Source organism: Lepeophtheirus salmonis, chromosome 1 (assembly GCF_016086655.4).
Source record: "Lepeophtheirus salmonis chromosome 1, UVic_Lsal_1.4, whole genome shotgun sequence".
Lineage (NCBI taxonomy): Eukaryota > Metazoa > Arthropoda > Copepoda > Siphonostomatoida > Caligidae > Lepeophtheirus > Lepeophtheirus salmonis.
This window is the reverse complement of record NC_052131.2, coordinates 35,771,991-35,793,601: the sequence shown is the minus strand read 5'-3', so window position 1 is coordinate 35,793,601 and position 21,611 is coordinate 35,771,991. Positions and strand designations below refer to the sequence as shown.

Here is a 21,611-nt window from a genome sequence, read left to right as displayed (position 1 = left end):
AAATTATCAATAATTGATGTAATGTCGAATATATGAGAAGGAAGTTTGGCTATGTTATAAAAGTATAGCTCGAATAAAAGTATTTTGTTTTTTTATTATTACGTATACAATCAACAATTGTTTTATATCCTATGTCACAGATTTCAATGAAATATGAACAAAAGATAGATCTACATTGAATTATCATAAATTTTTAATTTTGTGATTTTAATTGTTCCATAGGAATCAAAAAGAGTATCAGAGAGGTTGCTGAATATTAGTTTAAAACTAACTACCAAAAAATATGGAAACATTATCATCATTAGTCATAAGATCATTAGAATCTTAAAATCTAAATCTTTATTAATCAAAAATTTCTGTATAAATAAAATTATAATATACAAAAGTCTATAAACTTTACTTTGAGATAATTTTACACCCAGGGAGAGTATTTCTATCAATGTTTAATAAAAGGGATTGATGATGCAGATAAGGTTTATATTATTACTCAAACATAATTCTCAGATAATTTGTTGAAAATAAAAATATGGTAACTCTTGATTAATATAAATCATTTACAATTATAATTGATCTCAGAGCTTAGGAGTAAAACCAGAACTTTCTGTAAGATGAATGTTGAGGACCAACAATACCGATATTAACTACTCAATTACACCTAGTTTTGGCTTGAATCCTTGGCTGTGAATGAGAGACACAAGGGATGTTGTATAATCTTAAATGATCCTCAGAAAATATATTTTTGTAGTTATATATTATATTTTGTAGATTATAAAAGTTCTTCCTAGGTGGGGATATACGTCGATGGGTAGCAAAGGGGTCTCATGAGAAGAAGTCAGTTTTTTTACGTGAAAAATTGACGACGTAATGGCTTGTGAATTTGATTATCTCATCCCTTTCTCCACATAGGCTTTTTTACTCTAGCATTCTGAAGCATAGTAATCTCTTTTACGTCACGAGACCAATTCTCTATTGTCTGCTGTGCAATTATCTCGTGTATGCTCAGAACTTGGCTTTCCATATCCACAGTACAGTTCTTTAGGTAATTTATAATGTTTGTCTTTGACTTCAATATGAATGTAATTGATGTCTATTTTTGATTGCATATTTGGAATCGAGTGAAGCATCAACTTCAACTTAGAAATTTCTCACGTGGTCGTATATCATTGACTCCGGTTACCATACCTAGAGTATTGAAGTCCTCTTCATACAAACTTTGTATTTAATCCACAATTGGCCTCCTAGTTGCATCCAAAGATATCAATTGCCGAACTTATCTCCCTGCTTTTCTGGTTGCATATAAAGAAATTGTAAAAGGTTAATACTTCTTCAACACATCCAACATTAAGCGTTTTCCAGAAAATTTTAGCAAAATGTTTTCATGACATGCTCCTTGACTGCAAAGTTCTGATAATATTTTGATCAAGAGCATATCCATTCTTTTAATGTAGTTAAATACTAAATATAACTAGAAAACAAAAAAATAATAAAAAAATTGTGGAAAATCAAATGAAGTATTAAAAACAAATCAATATTCCATTTTTAATATCGTCAGTTGTTAAGAGGCAGTCAAGGTCTTGGGATCTCTTTCCTCTGAGTGGAGGGTGAGCTTCTGAAGACTTTTTCTTTAGGTGCTCTCTTTAGAAAGTATCTTAATTGACTCAAATTCAATTCAAATAATTTTTTACGGGCCTTCCCTTACTCCACTTTGCGAGTGAAGGAAGTGAGCTCCATAATTGATTTTTTGGTTAATTTAGTTTTTTTACTGAAGAATATTTTTTCTTTGGCCCTTCTATTCTGGGATTTGGATCTGGAGAGTGAGATACCCCTTTTTAATAGCAAAAAAAGAATAAAATAAAGTACTGAAAGGTTCTTCCATTGTGTTTGGGGTTCACAATTTCACAACGTCCCCCTTTTTATTCGAAAAATCTATTATTTATGTATCTCATTCGAATGATAAAATTCTCATTAAAGTTTGTAGGCTCATCAAGTCGTATATCTGTTTTTCTTCGTATTTGAATTTCCATCTAATAAGAGAGGAAAACATATCTATGGCTTCAAATAGAACTAGTATATGCTTGAATTTTTTTACAATGTTTTGTAACTTCGACAGAAGTTTAAATAAAAATAATCCATCTTTTTTATCTCGTCTGCCTTTACTCATATTATATGATATAGATAAATACTTATTAAATTATCAATATTTGATGTAATGTCGAATAAAGCAGAAGGAAGTTTGGTTATGTTATAAAAGTATAACTCGAATAAAAGTATGTTGATTGTTTGTATTATTGCGTGTACAATCTACAATTGTTTTATATCCTATGTCACAGGTTTCAATGAAATATGAACAAAAGATAGATTTACATTGAATTATGATAAATTTTTGGATTTTAATTGATCTATAGGAGTTCTTAAAAGAGTATCAGAGAGGTTGCTTAATATTAGTTTAAAACTAACTACCGAAAAAATATGGAAATACATCATCAGTTTTTAAGATCATTTGAATCTTCTTTTCGACTAATCTATCAAAGACAAAAACATCTGGACAGAGTCTCTCTTGATCTATTCCATCTTTCATTAATAAAATTTTTCATATTGTTGATCATCTTGGAAGTATCGCCTTGTTTTTGGACATCCGAAAGGCTGACCTACGCTAAATTATAATCTTACAATAATATTCAGAAATAGCATGTATGTTCACCTTGAGTTGCTCCTCCTACTATGTGTTCAGTAAATAGACTGATAAAAAATGATACTTTTATTGAGCAAGTCAGATGTAGTTTTCTTGGGAAGGTGACTGGAAGTAGAATGATTAAAAACTAGCTTCCTGTTAATAATATGGGATGAAATAATAAGAAAACAGAAAAAATGAAGAAATTTTTGTATGAACTACTTATTTACGACTTTTATTCCTTGGGTATGCGTTCATTTGTACTTGAAAACACTTCCAGCCTTCCAGGATTTTAGATATCTTGAGGTATTTTATGAGCTCCTTCATCATACTATTTCCTTTCTAAGTAAAACTCAAAGCATAAGTACTTCTATGAAAAAAATATTTAATATGTATTATAATCGCAAATACATAAATTAGTTTCCTCAATTATTTTTTATCTTCGTTAGTGCCCATGAGAGAAAAATATATCTCACAAACATGGACGATGAGTAAATGAGTCTCCTGAGGCATGAGAAAGACAATGATATGCAAATAAGAATGTATATATAACATACTAACCAGTCTTTTTGTTGATCTTTGAATTACCAGTATCGTGATTCTACGTCATTTAATATATAATTTGCCAATACTTACTTATATGACTACGTACTTTATTTGTCTTTTATAGTTAATAATGTGTCGTCCATTTTTTATGGTAGCTAGAGATAAAATGTTTATTTTTTAAATTTCTATTAACTTGCTATAGACTATATATTACTTCATAGTTCAAATGGGTACTATTTAGGTAAGGAATGACAACATCATGTTTGAGGAGAGTACTAATTTTTTCATGGATTGTATTAATTTAAATATTATTATTAATATTTGTACGACGTTATCTCTCTCATGCTTACCATAAATGACAGGAGTGGATTTTTTTTTTCTAATTATGAGTAAAATAGTTAAAAGGTGTAAAAATGAAACTTTATTTAATTGAAAGCATCATTACATTGATATGAATAAAAAAAAAGAGCTTATGAACTGTTCAATCAGATTGTTCTTTCTTTGATTTTTCTTTTATTAACTTTTTTTTGGGAGATACAGATTTCCTTGGAGTACTTTTCCTTTTCTTATTATTTGCATGAAGTTGGCTGTTTGCTTCAGACACGAAATTTTTAGCAAACATATTAAATAATTTAGATGCAATTTGATTAAAAAAAGTGGTGCTGAGTAGATGGTTATTACTGCATGATGATTTCTCAAACCATGTTGCAGTTAGATGATGTGAAGAGAGAAATCTTCGTGCACCTAGCACAAAGACGCTTCTTGGAGCCGTCATGGATAAAATAATATTACGAACTTCTTCATTCGTGAAAACATATTGTAAGAGTTCATAGAGATGTCCTCCAAGAAGATAAATTATATCACTAGGTTTTTTAAAACCTCCTTTATTGATTTCGTTAATAAAGGAGTCCAATTCCTGATAATTTCCCAACTCATCCATTGAGAAAGTAACCCCTCCATTTGAAGACAAGAAGTTGGTGCAGCATTCCCGATTCCAAGGTTTTAAAATAGAGTAGGTAACATAACCACATACAAAATAAATAAGTGGTTCGAGTCCTTGAAGGGATTCTAATTCCATTGAACAATTGGAAGATATAAGGGCAACAAAACTAGAGATATCCTCTTCACTTGCATCATTTAACTCTTTGGTATCCACGAAAATGGAGGATATTGATTTGATTTTTGATTTTAAAAGTAGACTAACACGAATGATTTTTTCCGCTTCAAAAAACTGTCTACAACTGATGTAATAGTTTCCACCTGAAAGTTGTCTGTACCATCCAAAACGTTTTTCTATTGGGTCCGAATTAATTTTACAAAGAAAGACAAACTCCACATTCTTTTCATCCAGTAAATAAGTGACTAAATGGGCTAGTCCAATTGATGTTTGATAAGCAGCATGAAATGTCTCTGAAGATAACCCTCCTCCGTTTTTCTTAGAGTACTCCTCCCACCCTTTAATCCACTCTGCAAACTTAACCAAGAAAATGATTTGCTCTCTCTCATTAACAGAAATTGGCTTTAGAGAATCATCCTTTTTTTGGACATAGATGGAGTTTGAATTTAGATTTACACAATTCCAAAAGCGTTTCAGAGTACCCATCACTTGGCCCGTTTCTTTGAAGCTTACGAATTGTTCATCTATTGATGCATAATGGTTGAGGGCTTTCAGGGTCGATTCGTGAAAAAATCTCAGAGATAGATCATCATTGTTACATTTTTCAACTGGTTGAGAAGAAATGACTTTATGGTTCAGTTTATGAGCTAATTTCACATCCTGACCTAGTTCCATGTTGTAGATTTGCTTCACATGTTCAAATTCTGCTTCAAGAATAATACCCTCAGTTTCAAAAGATGGACATGAAAACTTTCCTATGCTAGTAAAGTTGTTAAAAATTTTTTTAAGATATGTATAGGACCAAAGAGCATAAATATTTTTTGTTCATTTGTGGAAAAAGGATTGAGTATATATCTGGGGAACTTTCCATCTCCTAGTTCATCCACATAGAACTTCCTATTTGAAGCATGTGCATCTGTAATTGTTGCAACAGGTTCAAGTCCAACTTTAGTAACCAATTGAAGGACTTTCATATAGTATTCTTTTATAATTGAGGATGATATATTTGTAATTGGTACCATAGCCACCATGTCACTGTAGTTGCCAAGTACACTCTTTACCATAAAACAAAGAATAGTTTTAGAGTAGTTCCCATTACTATCACAACCAAAAAAATTGCCACCACTAAATTCGACTCTCTGTGAGGAGTAGACTTCGTCAATTATTATCGAAACACGTTTGTCTTTTTCATCTAATGATTCAACTCTCGACTTCAGATAGTCCATGGTTGAGCCTGGTACTCCTCCTTGGACTGAGAATACATTTGTTATTCGTCTTATACGGGATTCAGTTGGCATGTAAATCATTCCAGATTCTCTAATTTGATTGTATAAAGCTGGGCTAGTATTGTGCCAAAGTGTTGAAATTCCTAGAAACTCCGGGGAGTATCTTCGTCCTTTTGCGCTTACAGAGTGAAGATGAAGTTGTTCTATAAGGAATCCAAGATGATTTTGCGAGTAAAAGTCTTGCTGATATAGCGACTCTTCTAAGAGCTCAATGGCATACTTTATGTTTGAAGCTTGTTTCGACTCATCTGATCTATTCTTTAAATATGACAAAATTTTATTCACATCAGAAAAACGGCTCAGATGCTTTGAGGAGCAGATATGTTTAATTTCGATGATAGGTAAAGGAAGACCCTTGGAAAAAATGGAGTACGTGAGATCACTATTCACTTTTAAACCATACAAAATAGTAGGGACAAGATCTTGTGTTGATAATGCAGATAAAATAATATAGTCTTCATCAGAGTTTTCATTAATGTCCTTGGGTAAATTGGATTTACTCAGTTTTTTTTTAATATCTGTTAAGTTTTCGATCTTATCTTCTTTAGATAATTGTTCAATTTGAGATTCATGACGAAGTATTTCTTGCTTTAATCTGAAAAATTAACTATATATTTTAAATATCAATGGAAATACCATATATTTCTAAATTACTACATTACAAAACTTGATAATTAAGCTATAAAATATGCAGATTTAACCTTTTCTGAAAGATGAACTATTCTATAAAAAATGCTGCATATTAACTTTTATTAGTATCAGTATGTTATTTCATTTGCATAATGACCTGCTATCAGAAGTAGCTAGAGTGGTTTTCCTTTCAGGGAAAGTTTTCTTTTGTAGGTGTTTTGGAATATCCGGAAAGATCGTTGGAATAGCATCAGATTTTAATTTATTTCTTTGAATAGGACCAGACTTCTTGTATCGAGTAGAGTTTGTATCCCTTCTTTCAAGAATAAAAGCGGATTTAGGGAAATGCTTGCTACAAATCCTTGTATATTTATTTGGTACAAAGTTTTCCCTTCTAATGGCTTTGATCCATATTTTAAGAAGTTCAGGATCTTTTGGGAGCATATGAAGAGAATGCTTTGCCTCCACGACATCTTCTTCATTGTGTTTTTGAAGGATTTTTTTCTTGGGTTTAGGGAAGCCAGTCCTACAACCCGGACAACAGCAAATCATTCTCTCTAAAATAATTAAATGTATTTAAAAAATTCTAAATATATTAAGATAATTAATTAAGATCTTTAGAATGGAAGTAGCTGGCTGCAGTATGCTATATTTAAGTTATTACTAAAAAAATATATTATTTTATAATTACTTATTAAAAATAATAGATAGATAACACTTATTAAAAATGAAAAAACGATATTATTTTAATGAAGAAGTCCCTTAGTTTCGAATAAGCTCCGATAATCAGAAATATTAATTATTCCTTTTATTGCACTCCTGTCACACAAAAGAAAAGAGCGTGTTCACATGACGTACTTGTGTCTCTTTTTCATTTATTTATTTCTCTCCCTCTCTCTCTTTATGTCTGTCTTTCTTTCTTTCGTAGCTTGTCATCATCAAGGTGACTATATATATATATATTTAGGTGTGTCGATAAAAGATGTCTTTGCTTTAGTTGACAATTGTATCGGCTATTTAGATGACGTCACAAAGGAGTCAATTGAGGAGGAAATTCAAATTTATATAAATAATTGTATTAATACATCATACGATATAATAGTATCATATTTTCTTATCATACAATTCTATTAGTGTAAATTTTTACCCTCAGGCGATTACGGTATTAATTTTTTTTTTTTTTTAAATAGATTAAAAGTTGCTTTGAATTTAAAAAAAAAATAGTTTAGAAGATACATTTTCAAATAAATATAGTATAGCGAAGAAATCAATAATATATTAAGAATAAGCGGATATTATGCACTAAATCGCAAATGTTCATGAAAAACATAAACTAAAAATAAGATCCTAATTTGTCCTTTATCTTGAATATAATAAAAGTATAGTTCAATGTAGTCATTTTGTTTAACTAACCGAATATGATGCCTTGAATAAGACTCATTTGCCATTTGATTTTGACTCCTCTTTCTAGATATATATATATATGAATACTAGGGAAATCAAGTTTTCTAAAGCATCTTTAGTTTTATATAGCAAATAATAGTTAGTAATACAAACCAATAATAGTTATTTAACTAATTGTGGGAATGATTTGATACATTTTAAATATTGTCTTCAATCAAACAATTTATAATAAGATCGAATGGCACACAATTAGTAATTTTTTTTTTTCATGAGGACCCCAAATTTTCGAGAGAGTAATATTCCACCATGCTAACAAGTTTAGAAGAGGATTCCTGAGTCAATAAGTTTTGAAATTGCCACAATATTCCAATAAAATCTACAGAAGTTAAGAAGTCACGTATATTTTTTAAGACATAATCATTTAACAGTTCCTAATAACTATTTATAAGCAATAGCAGAATAGAATATGCTTGACAGACAAAACTATCAAGGAAAAAGAGGCACATTATGATTATCTTTTAATTCTAGAATAATCTTCCACTTGTTTTCCAATCTCAAAAGGGACTCACAAGTAATAAAGAAAACACTAATCAGGCTTAAAGTGTCCAGGTTATATAATTATCCATATAGACCATACATTTCTGCATTAAATGCATCAAGAGCACTTATCAATGAAATAGTTTTCTTTGGGTAAAAGACGAAGCAGAGTTGACTTAAGGAGAAAAGGACTCAAGAACTTCAATTAAGGAGCAGTAGATGAAGGATGATAACTAGTCATGTTCCTCACTGGATCTATCAGTCGATTATTTTGTCGTTTTAAGGAACTCCATAATTCTTATATGTTGAAGTATACGATGCTCTTGTAAAAAATCTGGAAGAATTTTTGTATTCTTGTGTATAGATGCAATGATTCACGAGGTCAGAAGTCACTATCATAGACCTTGATGTGAAGCGCATTTGCACAATGCAGGATTCTTCCATTAAATAAGATGATATCCACCGAGTGAGGCACAAAGACTAAGAGGCGAGATCCCTTTAACATGAAGTTAAAGAGTGGATCAGAAGACGTATTTATTGGATATCCAAATGGAAAAAATATGAATTCCTATGAACGGAATGGATGGGTGGATGCCGATGAATATATCTGAATCCTTCTACAAAAGATCCATTCACAACTTTTTTATCCTCTTTCGGCTTCTAGTATTTATCTATAATGATTAATTAACACTTAATCAGTTATGAGTAACACTGAACTAAGGTCCGTTATGACGTCATCAAAAAAGTTTTCAGCTAACGTCAATCATTCTGCGTTGCAAGTTTCTTATCGACAAACCTTGATCATCAGTCATCACATTTACTACCGCTGCTCGCTAGCATGAGTGAGGATTACTTAAAAGAAGGACTGACGACATAGTTGAGACAGTTGTTGAGTGAAGTACTCATATTCTATGAATTTGCTATTTTCCCTTCATTGATTTGTTAACTGTTGTTTTTGTTTTATGACGTCAGAAATAATACGGAGTAAAAGGACTACAGTCAGTAGCTGACTCAACTCTCTTTCTAGTCCTTCTTAAAAAATTTTAGTCGTTCTCTCTATTTTGTAATCTTTGTATAGTGTAGAAAACAAAAATATAGGGTGACAAGGCATGCGAAAGACTGTTTCATTGCCTTCAGCGGTTCACTTTGGCATGCTTAAAGCTTTAAATGAAGTAGCAAAAAGAGGACCCAGCTCAAAAATGTATTGGTGCACATAGACTTTTTTTGTTCGCTAGAAGAGGTACTTTTAGTTATCATTTGGAGATATAATTAGGAGTTATGATGTTATCTGATATATTTTACTTTTTAGAATATGCTCATTCGAAGTTCGGAAGACTGACTTAGCTTAACTAGAGAAGAATATGGAGTTTTGTTAACCCAATTATTTGTTTATTCTAGTTCAAAGATTATGTTGTTTATTTGTATTATTTTTTTTATATATCATTAATGTAAAAATATATATTTTACATTAAACTATGGAGTCAAAGTCAAGTCTTGAGTCCAATTTATCACCTCTGACAATAATTGGCCATTGTATCTTAAATCATACATTTATTATTATAATGACAATCAATCAATCATAAATGTAGACTCCGCCCTCTTCATTCAAAAAAGGAAAAATCAAACATTTAATGTAATTTATTCTTCCCCACAGCAATTTTAGAGTGAGGTAGGCGTGCTTCATCATTCATCAACAGGGATATTCAAAAAACTATTATAAAAGAGGTTCGGCTTTTTGCAGTTGTCCCTGTCTTAATATGTTTTTATTTACCAAAGCTGTCATCATTATTTTTATACTCTTTTTTTATGATGGCCTCGCCATCACGAAGTCAATGGAGTCCCAAAGTAAATTAGAGTTATAAAAATCATGGAATAAATTTTGGAAAAATGATATCTACCTTAGTCGAGACTACAGGTAGATCCAGACATTACTTATTTTTCCATGTACTCGGAACCAGAAAACCCCGGAGGTTGAGGACTCGGACTTGATCTGAACACTGAATAGGTGGATTCAAATACAGCTCTGAGAATGGGATCTTAAATTTTTTTAGTTAAATTTAGAATTAGCAATTAAATTTTTCTATGGAATATAAAGAGGATCTAGATGAAGATGCTAAATAATTAATGGGAACTATGAATATAGGTAGAAATCAAGGTTAATATAAATATTAACCTTGGTTAGAAACAAGTATAATATTAAAAATATATCTTAATATTGGGTTTCTTATATTGATTTACTATGTAGGTTTTATTGATGATAATCTCGACGAAAATTGTAGCAGTCTCATTCATCAGTACACATTTAAATTTCAATCACCATGTCCATAGCTCATGGACAGCACGCTCGAAAGTTATTCTCTTGAACTTAATGTGTATACGTTCGCGCCCGGTGATTTCTAAAGAAAGAATTATACTATATGTATGTGGATTTCACCAAAAGATCCCTAGGTTAGATGGAGTAATTGTAATACTATAATGTTTATGTATACTATACTTAATCAGTGTTACTCCATCTAACCAATTAAATGAATATTTAAAAAAAAATAAAAAATAATTCCCCATAACAGAGGCTTTAAATGACATTGATAACGTTAGCGTTGTTGATTTATTGATATCATCACTGTTTTCATCCATACCATTGAGACTGAATTGAAGTGTTTTTGTTCATCACAATTAAGAAACTAAATTTTTACTCTAGAGATATCGTAGTTTCGTCTAAGGCAAGAAGGTAATTATTCCTACAAGTTTTTTCTTAATCTTTGACAACAATGCTTTACTTTGGGACTCCATTGACTTGGAAGTAGCGATGATTTAGCGAGAAGGAATGGCTTTGCCAGTATAAAGTTACATAAATTTTACAAGATTTGGATGAATATCAATATGGATAGGGAAATTGTAGGAGACATACATCATGTTCATATCCGACATAAAATTAAAAGCATCATGACTTGTCTCAATTAAAGGACTCTAGGGAAAGAGCGATTAAGGGAAAAATAAATTACTCAATCAAAAGACAAGGAAGACTATGTGCCTAACACCGAACTATAATATCGTATTATTGATGTGACGTAGACACCCTTATGCTTCTCTTTTCATTAGGGGGAGGGGGGATGGCCTGTTCAAACTGGCTGCGTGTCTGGAGGAACATGAAGCAGCGTCTAATTTTAAGCCAATCAGAATTGAGAACTACTAAATTCTACCTTCCTTGTCTTGAGTATATTGTAGTAGACTTGTACCAATTTTGTACTTTTTGATAGTGACTTTTCTTTTTTATATGTTTTTAATGTTTATTTTGATTTAAGTACTAAATTTAAATGCATCTTTTATTAGAAATATATAGCCTCATTTTTATTATTTCCTTGGTACAATCAAGGACTCCTGTAAGCAGGACAGGACACTGCGCTCACGCGTTTCCAATATGAGTCTTGCTTATTCTATATCATATATGGAATGTCTCTATAAAAGTGTTTTGCTACAAAATAAAGAGTTTTTAAAAGTATTTAGCTAGGGAAAATCATCTAAATAATAAAAATGAGGCTAAATATTTCTAATAGAAGTGGTATTTTATTAGTACTTTAATCAAAATAAACATTAAAAACATATAAAAAAGGAAAGGCAATATCAAAAAGTACAATGTTGGTCCAAGTCTACAAGTCAGGAGATTTTGTTTGAAATTTAGCTTTTTTCTATTATCTTCTGCATTCTTAGCTGCCATTTTCTTTTGTATTAAAAATCGAATGTCATCATTCAGTTTAGAACTTAAATTTTTATCCATGACCTTAAACAAAGCAAATGAAATTCTTTGAAGAAAAGCTGACTTCCTAGCACTTTACTCCCACAACGGCGATAAAGTCAGAGTTTAAACTGTCCTGCATCTTGTCAATGAATGTGGCAGCAAATGAAGCTCTAGGATTTGTCTGTCTTTCTCTTCAGGAGTAGCTGTGGTGTAAGAGAACATGGAGTGAGAATACAGACAGGATAGGTAGGGAAAGTCGGATGGAGTGGACAAATCCCCTTCTGCTCATTATGTTGATGAACTCTTTCAGATCTACATACTGACTGGTTGGGATATCGAAGGTTATTGAGTCCGGAGGTGTGTCTCTGATGACCATTAACTCTTGGCATGATGTACTGCTGATCTTCTTCAAAGAAAAACCAATATACCAGTTAGTAAAAAAACAAACAGCTTTTACTAGGTCTTCATCCAGCAGAGCTTTAATTTCTGAAGTAGTCATACTTGAAAATTTAAAATATTGTAATGATATTATTATATTGTAAAATAAGTAATACCTAAATAAAGAAGCTTACTATTAACAAATATCTTATTTACCTGAGAATTCAACAAGACTCCAGGTGTCTTGACGCTTAGGATATTCCACATAGTTCTTACAAACTCTGAAAATTCGGCTGTGTCTTTAAACTCGGGTCTGTTGTCTTCTTTGGAGTAGTACTTAAGCGCTCTATTTAAAACTGATCAGGGCTATGTTCAATCACCTACCGAATCACTAAAAATACTCATGGAAACTCATTTCCCACAATGTAGACTCAGTACTTCTTTTGGAACATCCATGCAAGTGGTGACTACGCTGACGACATATTCCTTTTAATTAGTGGAAAACATCCCTACACCCTTCTCAATGCAATGCAAAGGGCAATCAATACTGTTATTGAATGGTGAAAAGAAAATGGTCTTACCTTTAAGCCATCAAAATCAAGCGCTATAGTCTTTTCGAAAGCATATAAACTTAGATCAAAAGACATTCCACAATTAGAAATGGATGGCAAAGTGATGAAATATGCCACACATACGATATACTTATGTGTGACTTTTGATGAAGGGCTCACCTAGACAGAGCATGTGAAAAAAAACAACCTCCAAGTGTATTCGGATATGGAATATTGGCAAGACAATCATAGGACAAAAATGGGGACGGACCCCAGACAAGGTTATCTGGTTGTATGAAGCTATGATCAGACTTATCATCTCCTATGGGTGTCTAGTATGGGGACATGCAATCACTACAAAGAAAAGTCCAAGAAAAATATTATACACCATTCAAAGGAAAGTACTCTTGTACTCTTAACAATGACTCATACAGTTCGATCGACACCAACCGCAGGAATGGAGGCATGTTTTGGTATTGCTCCTCTGAACATATACATTAAGGAGCAGGCAACGAAATCAAGATGGAGAACAAAGCATTTCTAACGTGATACCTGGGATGGAATTAGTAATCTTTCAAAACATCGTGGGCATCGGTTCAATAGTAATGAAATACTTACACCAGTCGGAATGGATCAACCAATTGACTACATAAAAAGTAATCGCATTTGGATAGATAATAGTCAGATTAAGAATCCTAACGCGATCATCTATACGGACAGGTCTAAAGACGAATACGGAATCATTGGGGCTAGATGGGCCATCCCCAAAGGTGATTCATCAATTTATTATTCAATGGCTTCATTGAATAAAGAGGCTTCTGTGTTTCAAGCAGAGATTTTTTGCGATAACACAAGGTGTAGAAGCTCTTCTTAAGTACGAAAAAACACTGAATAATGTAATAATCAGATCGGACTCCCAATCAGCAATTGCTGCAATCTTTAATCCACTTAAAACTAGTAAAGAAGTTTTAAAATGTAAAGAAACCATCATCAAAGGAATGAGTGAGAAAAATATATATCTAGAACGGTGCAAAGGACATTCTGACATTACAGAAAATGAATTTGCAGACCATCTTGCGAAGAGGGGTACTGAGAGCCAAAACCCCTTTACTATTGGGACGTCAATACCAGGTAATTCATAAATTCTTCTATCAATATTGGTGTGACCGATATAAAAAGATCAAAGTATGAAACATACGCATACTATGCTTAATTAACCGAAGTCGAAGGTTATCAAGCTCGGAAGAGAAAAATTGAGACTCATTGTACAAGCTTACACTGAACATGGTCCTTTTCTGGCCCACCTAAGCAAGTGGAAAGACATAAGCTCAACGTGCAATGTCAGTATAGAAGAACTGCAAAGTGCAGACCATATCTTCAATAGATGCCCCGTCCTATCTTACGAGGGACATTACGCAATGAATGAGGAAAACGAAGACTTTTGTATTTTAAAATTTATGAAATGTAAAAAAATATTAATGAACAAATTTTTAATGTAGACTTTATCACCCTTCTCCCCCTCCCAGTGTTTGTTATAATTTAAGTACAAAAAGATAATCACCCCTCTTCTTTATGGGGTAAATGTTGCTATATACAATTGGCACAGGAAGTTTTGTCTGGCATAGATTATTTTATACAATTTATGATGAATAAAATTTTTTTATTGCCTAACCATACTTCTTAAAAAAAGGAAATTAATAAAAAGTTGACTTAGAAAAATAATTTCTTCCATTTTACGGGTAAAATTTTTTTACTAAAAAAGTCCCGGTATTTTTCTTGTTTCCAAAACTGCGAGGAGCATCGCCCCCTGTAAATGATCACTATAATATCCTACATTAATAACTATAAATAAGGTTTAGAGACTTTAAACTAAAATCTTCCGATATTTGAGCACATTTTGAATTAGGAACTATGGCTACAAGTTTTTGTCCACCCTTCTCTCCCCCCTCCCGATGTTTGCATTTGGCATACATAATTTAAGTACTTTATCATAGCTTATATTCGGAATATCAAACCCACTCCCTTCTGCGCAGTTACTTTGTCTCTTAATTTCATCTGTTCACATTATAGTAATTAATTTACTTTTTTTTTATTAGAACGAATTAATTTCTTAAAATAATCGAAACTATTTATTAATGAATATCTTGGATTTTTATCTAGGAGTTTAAATACAATTCAGTGATAAAGAACATACAGAAGTAAAAATTAGTAAATATATATATTGAAAAAATGATATTTTTACTCACATTGATATACTAATATAAGCATCCATATTTGTGAAATATGGAGATTTGAAATATTCAATACCTTTTGTATGATTTACAAATTATAAAAATATAATATTGCAGTAGTTGAATTTCTGTTTAAGACCTGTGAAAAATTGTAAATTATTCATTATGGTATTATACATCTCGTTTAGTTATATTAACATAGAATGGAGAAGGAGATTTTGTCAGACTAACATTAGTTTCATTCGGATCAGGTCTTTTATGGTATAGAGGAACACGTATGATGAACATTTTAATAAGCATTACAAAGAAATAATACAGTTCTTTCTTGGCTAAGGATACTCCCATACAGATCCTTTTACCAAATCCAAATGGTACAAATTGCTGAGGACATGATTTATAATGAAGCCATCGATCTGGATTAAATTGTTGAGGGTTTTCAAATATATTAGGATCATGATGAAATCCAATCAGATTGGCAAGGAATAATGTTCCTTTTGGAACAACATAGTCACCTATCTTGATATCTTTCAAATTCTTATGGGGTAGACTAGCCGGAGCAGTATTACACAATCTCTGAATTTCATTCAGTGTTGCTATTGTGTAAGGAAGATTTTTCATATCTTCCTCTTGAGGCATTCGTGAGCCCAGGACACTATTTATCTCTTCTGCGCATTTTTCTTGGACCCCTTCGTACAATGACATGTACAAAAGTGCCCAAACTAAAGTAGTATTTGTTGTTTCGGCACCAGCTAAAAATAGATCAATACATAATGATGCAAGTTGCTTCTTTGAAAAAGTAGAATCTACATTTTTCTTCATTTCAATTAAATATACATCCATAAAATCATTGGGTGAATTCTCATCAAGGTTTTGTGTATGTTCATCAATCAATTCCTCCATTATTTGCCGTAGTTTCAAAGTGGACTTATCAGCAATGTCGTAAGGTAAAAAATGACGAAACTTTTCCAAGAAAAAATTAGTTTCATATGCAGCTCCAAAAACTTCGTTAACAGCTGCTAGGACTTTTCTTTCGCCACTATTTCTCCAATCGTAGCTTTTAGAAGCGACTATTTTCCAGAGAACATTCACTACTGGTATGGTGAATATATCTTTTATGAACAAATCGTTAAACGAATCCTTTTGCGTTTCTAAAACGAATGTACATCATATAGTAATGAGTTAATTAAGCGTTCAGAAAAATATAACAGCATAATACTCACCAATCATTTCGAACAAATTTATAATTTGTTCATATATAATAATTTCTATGCTTTTCTTTCCAAATCCAAGGTTTTTAAGCTTCATTAAAGAGAATCTTCTTTGATTCTGCCAAAGTATACCTTCTGAACTTGCAATTCCATAGGCAATGCCATTATACCCTTTCACATATGTTTCATAATACATTTGAATTCTACCAGACATATCATCACGATTGAAAAGATTCTATGGACAAGACACAAGAAGTCATTAAAAAAAATATCATTATATCAATCCTTTTACGAGAAACTTGTAATGCCTGAAATTTGGTATTTTTTTACCCTGCTTAGAAATAGAAAATATTAGGTATGTAACTCGATCCAACTCTGAGTTTTGATGTCTTAAAGATGAAGAAATCGATATTTTGATGAACTTTTGATTAGTTACATGCAAGGGTGTAATTAGCATCTTCTTTTTTATCATTTATAGGGCAGAGTGATAATACTTGTTACGGAGGAGACTTGTTACATTGCGGATAACTTTAAAATGTAATGTTATTTAAATATTTCTATTTTTATAAGTAGTTATTAAATTTTGGGGGTATTGTAAAGGTGAGTGTATACTACAAACGAAACAGTATACAAACAGTATTGCGCTTGACCATTTCAGTTGTCAGCTATCGTCCGTTAAGTATGAAGGTCTTAAAGGAAGAAATCCACCATATTTTACATTTTTACTACCTGAAAGTAAAAAAGAGTCGAAAGCAACCAAGAAAATTTGCAATATAAATACTGTTTCTGTTTATGTTACAAAAAAGTGGTTCGAGCGATAATTTTTTCCTAATTTTTTACCTCAATTCTAATCACTACTGTGAACAACTCGACCGTTTAAAGCTGACGATAGAACAGAAGCACCCAGCATTGGTAAATAGCAGACAAGAAGACATCATAACAACAACACCAGTCCGTACACATCTTAGATGACGCTCTGGAATCTCCTGGATACCGTCCAGATCTAGTACCAAGTGACTACTGCCTGTTCCTGTCTACAGCTAACGCGCATGGGGTACAAATTTGACCTTAATAGAGGTCTTTGAAAAATGGTTGTCCGAGTTTTTTTGCCAATAGGGACAATGGCTTCTACAAATAGGTAGTTATGAAGTTGAATTCTTGTTTTAACAAGTTATCGAACAGAACAGGACATATTTACAAGCTTAAATCGGATGATTGTAACACTTCTTATGAAGCATTGAAATAAACCCAAAAAGCCAAAAATACGAAATTACTTTTTCCCCAACCAATTATTACTTACTAGCAATAGTACTCGGCATTGTCTGTAGTTATTAGGCACCGACGAAATGGCAATTTTACTTAGATAATATAGAAGATAAATCCCAACAAATCTCCAGTATTCATCTCTGTTTTTCCTGAGGACACTCACTTGTAGTTACTTAATCATTTGATATTATCTCCTCGGGAATTAAGGAGAGTAAAAATATAAAATATGGCAAATTTATTTCTTTGAGACTTCCTTACTCGACTCACGATAATTCACTACGGAACCGGCCGAGTACAATAGTGATGAAAATTCTGAAAAGTTTCGGACTCAACGTGAATATGTCAGCCCTCTGAAATAAAAGCTAGTTACATCTATCCAGCATCTTTAGACAGTTACTCAACAAAGTTTCAGCCATTTTTGACGCGCAGCTGTTATGTAACAGTCGTTTGAGTGAGTTGACGTGAGTGTTTAGTGGAAATGGAAAAAATCAAGTATCGAGCTGTCGTTATTATTATTATTTTTTTTTTTTTTGAAAATTTAACCTTTAAATAGATTCAAACAATAACAGACGTATAAAGACTTCATGTGCTAAAATTTGACGCCTCCAAGTCAATCCAAATCGGAATAATTCAGCCAAACACAAAAAGTGTCTCGTGATCAATTATTTTGCTGAAAAAAAGGCAGAGTACTAATTGGACAGTGATGAAAACATGGCTGGGATAAATGTGTTGAGTTACAAGGATACTTTTTTTTGAAAAATGTCTTGTTTCTTTGTTGGGTCAGAAACTTTCCAAACCACCATCGTATGGTTCAGGTGCACTTGATTTGTACCAAACGCAAACATGGAGGAGGGTGTGGGGCATAATTAGAAAAAACTTGCGTATATAGTTTGCACATGACCCCTTATCAAAATAAAGTATTAAATGGTCTTACTTTAGCCAAAGAAAAGTCATTTATGACAATGATACGATTCCATATAACATCAATTGTGTATAATTTTCCATATTTTAGCATGAGTGACGGATCCAAAATCCCCATTAATCCCTGACATTGTAAAAATGGTATAGATCCAAGTAAAGGAAGTGAAGGAAGTCCAGGAGGAAGATGTCTTTTATTCCAATAGTATTGGACAATATAACAAGTAATAATTATAAACAATACTCCAAATGTGATCAAAAACATCTTGTTACAATATATAGAAGAACATATTTGAATTTAATATGTTAGTATAAATAGTTTGACTAGACAAGTCACGTACAAAGTACATGTTAGTACTAAATATACTCTTAAGCAGAAGTTAAAAAATTTGAATTTAATGTAATTGATACATAAACTTATTTTTGTTATTTACCAAAGCTATCATCCTTATTGTGTTATTATTGAAGAGAGAACAATAATAATAAAATAATCACAAGTTTGTGAAAAGAAAGAATAATTCTGATGATTTGTTGTGGAGTTATAAGTAAAAGTCATTGTGTACTTAGAGTATAATTGAAGATTGACATCGCTGTAATGTTTTGTGATGAAAATCGTGCATATAATGGGCATACTAAAAAAAAACCTGAAAGTTCTACTCTGAGTCCAACAAGAACTTACATTTATAACTCAGCAACAAATCCTCAGGATTACACTCCGTCTTTTATGAGCAGACGGGAATGTTCAATCTTGTTTTGAATATAATTGAATCTATTTAGGAAAGGAAGTTCACTACTCAGGAATTAAATAACAGGAGCTAAGGAAAAGAAAATTCCTTCTTCAGATTACCCATTCCAAAAAAAACGGGCCAGCTAAAAGAAATCAAAGAAATTACATTAATGGCATTTTTCTGCCTATATCATTGACCATTGCTAGATATGGAGTGGCTATTTGTGTTTATTTCCTGTATCTCATAAGTCATAGCTACTTGCAGCTAATTTAATGAAACGTCATCACAACGATTATCAAGATAACATTTTTTTTTTTTTTTTTTTTTTTTTTTTTTTTAACATTCCAGGAGATCATTTTATTTGAATCTCTGCTCTTAAGGTTAAAAGTGTGATTTATATATATATATATATTTGACACATCAAGTTATAAACCCAGTTCAAGGAAAGAGGGGACTATGAACTATGGTTTTAATTAATAGTTTATTTTTCTTGCTTATTCTAAAGAAAAATACATAACCCTGTCCGAAACGTTGACTAGTATTAAATTAAATTAGATGAATCTTAGTCAAAAGACGGGATAACAATGCGCAAGGCATGAAATAGCACATTTACTGAAGTTTATACGAATTAGAATGAGAGATAAGGAAAAACCTTCCTGATTGATATACATGATACCTGTTTTCCTTATGGTCTCTTTAGTTTGACAAGATGTGAACAATAATAAATGAATATTTAAAAAAGAACAAAAACATGAAATGAATAGAGAAGAAACTATCAAACTAAGATTATATCAATGTAATGTATCATTTATTTTTAATTCAATCCCAGCTGGAGTTTAATTTCATTGTTTAACTGACAGAACTTGATGTCATGCTTTCAGTAATCATTTTTTATCTTGTAATATTAGATATATAATTTTTTAAAATAACATTTAGATTTTTCAATAATATACAACATATATGGCATCCATGATCAAGAAAATCCTCTATTTATAAACACATCTGGCCTTCATGTAAAAGAGAAATAATTTTAACCATTAGGATCATGTTGATAGAGATGATATGATTAATTTGCTTCTTTCGTACGTCGAGGATATTGAAGAACTTAAATCAATGATTAATGAAAGAGACTTATTAGAGTGTCATTAAAAGTGAATTTGTCTTTAGCAGGACAATATTCAATTGAGAGGATGAGAACCTCCATCTGTTCCTATCTGTACACTATATTATAGTATTCACAATGATGAATTTATTCTTAATACGAGGATCTTCAAGATGAGAAGTCGCAACCACAGTGACTGATTCTTCCATTCTTCCATATATATAAATAATAAGTAGGTTTCAAAGCATTGGGAAGGAATCACGCAAACTGTGAAGATCTCCTTAGCCTATTCAATTCTCAAAGCTCGACAACTCTACAAATCCATCGGGCTCTTGTATTTACTATTTATCAACCACTAAAAAGGATGCTTTATATAGGAAGGATTTTGAAATTATGCTTTTCTTCCATTCGTTAGGATCAAAAACCCTCACAGTAATAGGAAGATGGTTAATTGCCATATATAATCACAAAATATGCATAAGATATAAACACACAAGACTCCAAGATAATTTACTCCCGAGGCACAGGGAGGGAAACACAAGTGAAGGGTCGAAGCGAGCACAGAAAAATCTATGATTGTAATAACTGATAAGTTAATGAAGTATGTTGATATAATATATAAATATATCATATTCCAAATACATGTAGACTTTCATGAACGAGGGCCCCATCTTGATCTATAACTCTTGTACAATCCTTGATGAAAGTATAGATTTCAATATCTCTTCATGGCACTCTGGTGAAGAAATGGACTGTATATAAATGCTAATGATTCTTAGCAAAGGAACGTAGCAGTACCATTCTGTGATTCCTTCCCAATGCATTGAAACCTACATGTTATTTATATATAATTATGTAAGGTTTGAAAAATTGTTTTACAAATTATCTAGCTTGTTTACATTTTTGTTTCTAATTTCTCAAAGCTGGAATACAACGATAAAAATTCAAAATAAATATATAAGTAAAAAAACTAGTATTCCCTTTATTATTATCTCAGGCAAAAAAGTCTCAAGGCGAAAACGGCGCTAGGCTAAACAGTACCGGGTGAAAACACCTCAAGGTGGAAGCGTCAATAGGCGAAAATGTATAAGGCAAAACCGTGAAAGGCTTAAATGTTCAAGAGGAATCCTCCTGATACGTTTTCTATTATGCCTCGTTGAGAAAAATACAAAAAAAACAACAACAACCTTTTATCACGGCCAATATATAGTACATATGCAACTAGTATCAACTTTGACTAACCCAATTGTCTTTTCTTCAACTATAATGCAAATTATGATGTGGTTGAAAGCGCTTAATGGC

The 21,611-nt window shown here is 31.8% G+C and overlaps 2 protein-coding genes and 1 long non-coding RNA gene across 4 annotated transcripts; 1 reads left to right on the top strand and 2 right to left on the bottom strand.

Annotated features, from left to right (window-relative positions):
• Nucleotides 1-3,615: 3,615 nt before the first annotated feature.
• Nucleotides 3,616-9,107, bottom strand: LOC121125911 (uncharacterized). Of its 2 annotated transcripts, none has more exons than XM_071891564.1 (3): nt 6,942-9,107; nt 6,408-6,807; nt 3,616-6,215 (listed from the first exon to the last, which is right to left on the bottom strand). In XM_071891564.1, exons 2-3 carry the CDS (start codon nt 6,800-6,802, stop codon nt 5,090-5,092), a joined length of 1,521 nt encoding a protein of 506 aa, XP_071747665.1. In that variant the 5' UTR covers nt 6,803-6,807; nt 6,942-9,107; the 3' UTR covers nt 3,616-5,089. The 2 variants fall into 2 exon arrangements, with proteins under 2 accessions (XP_071747665.1, XP_071747667.1); XM_071891566.1 differs by having other exon boundaries at nt 3,616-6,227; nt 6,942-7,422.
• Nucleotides 9,108-9,221: 114 nt separating this feature from the next.
• On the top strand, nt 9,222-9,667 carry LOC121125903 (uncharacterized). Its single transcript, XR_005866779.2, has 2 exons — nt 9,222-9,431; nt 9,501-9,667. It is a non-coding gene; the product is annotated as an uncharacterized lncRNA (long non-coding RNA).
• A 5,295-nt stretch (nt 9,668-14,962) lies between these two features.
• On the bottom strand, nt 14,963-18,871 carry LOC121125895 (cytochrome P450 2U1). The gene is made up of 3 exons (XM_040721154.2): nt 18,496-18,871; nt 16,308-16,530; nt 14,963-16,235 (listed from the first exon to the last, which is right to left on the bottom strand). Exons 1-3 carry the CDS (start codon nt 18,742-18,744, stop codon nt 15,259-15,261), a joined length of 1,449 nt encoding a protein of 482 aa, XP_040577088.1. The 5' UTR covers nt 18,745-18,871; the 3' UTR covers nt 14,963-15,258.
• Nucleotides 18,872-21,611: the final 2,740 nt, after the last annotated feature.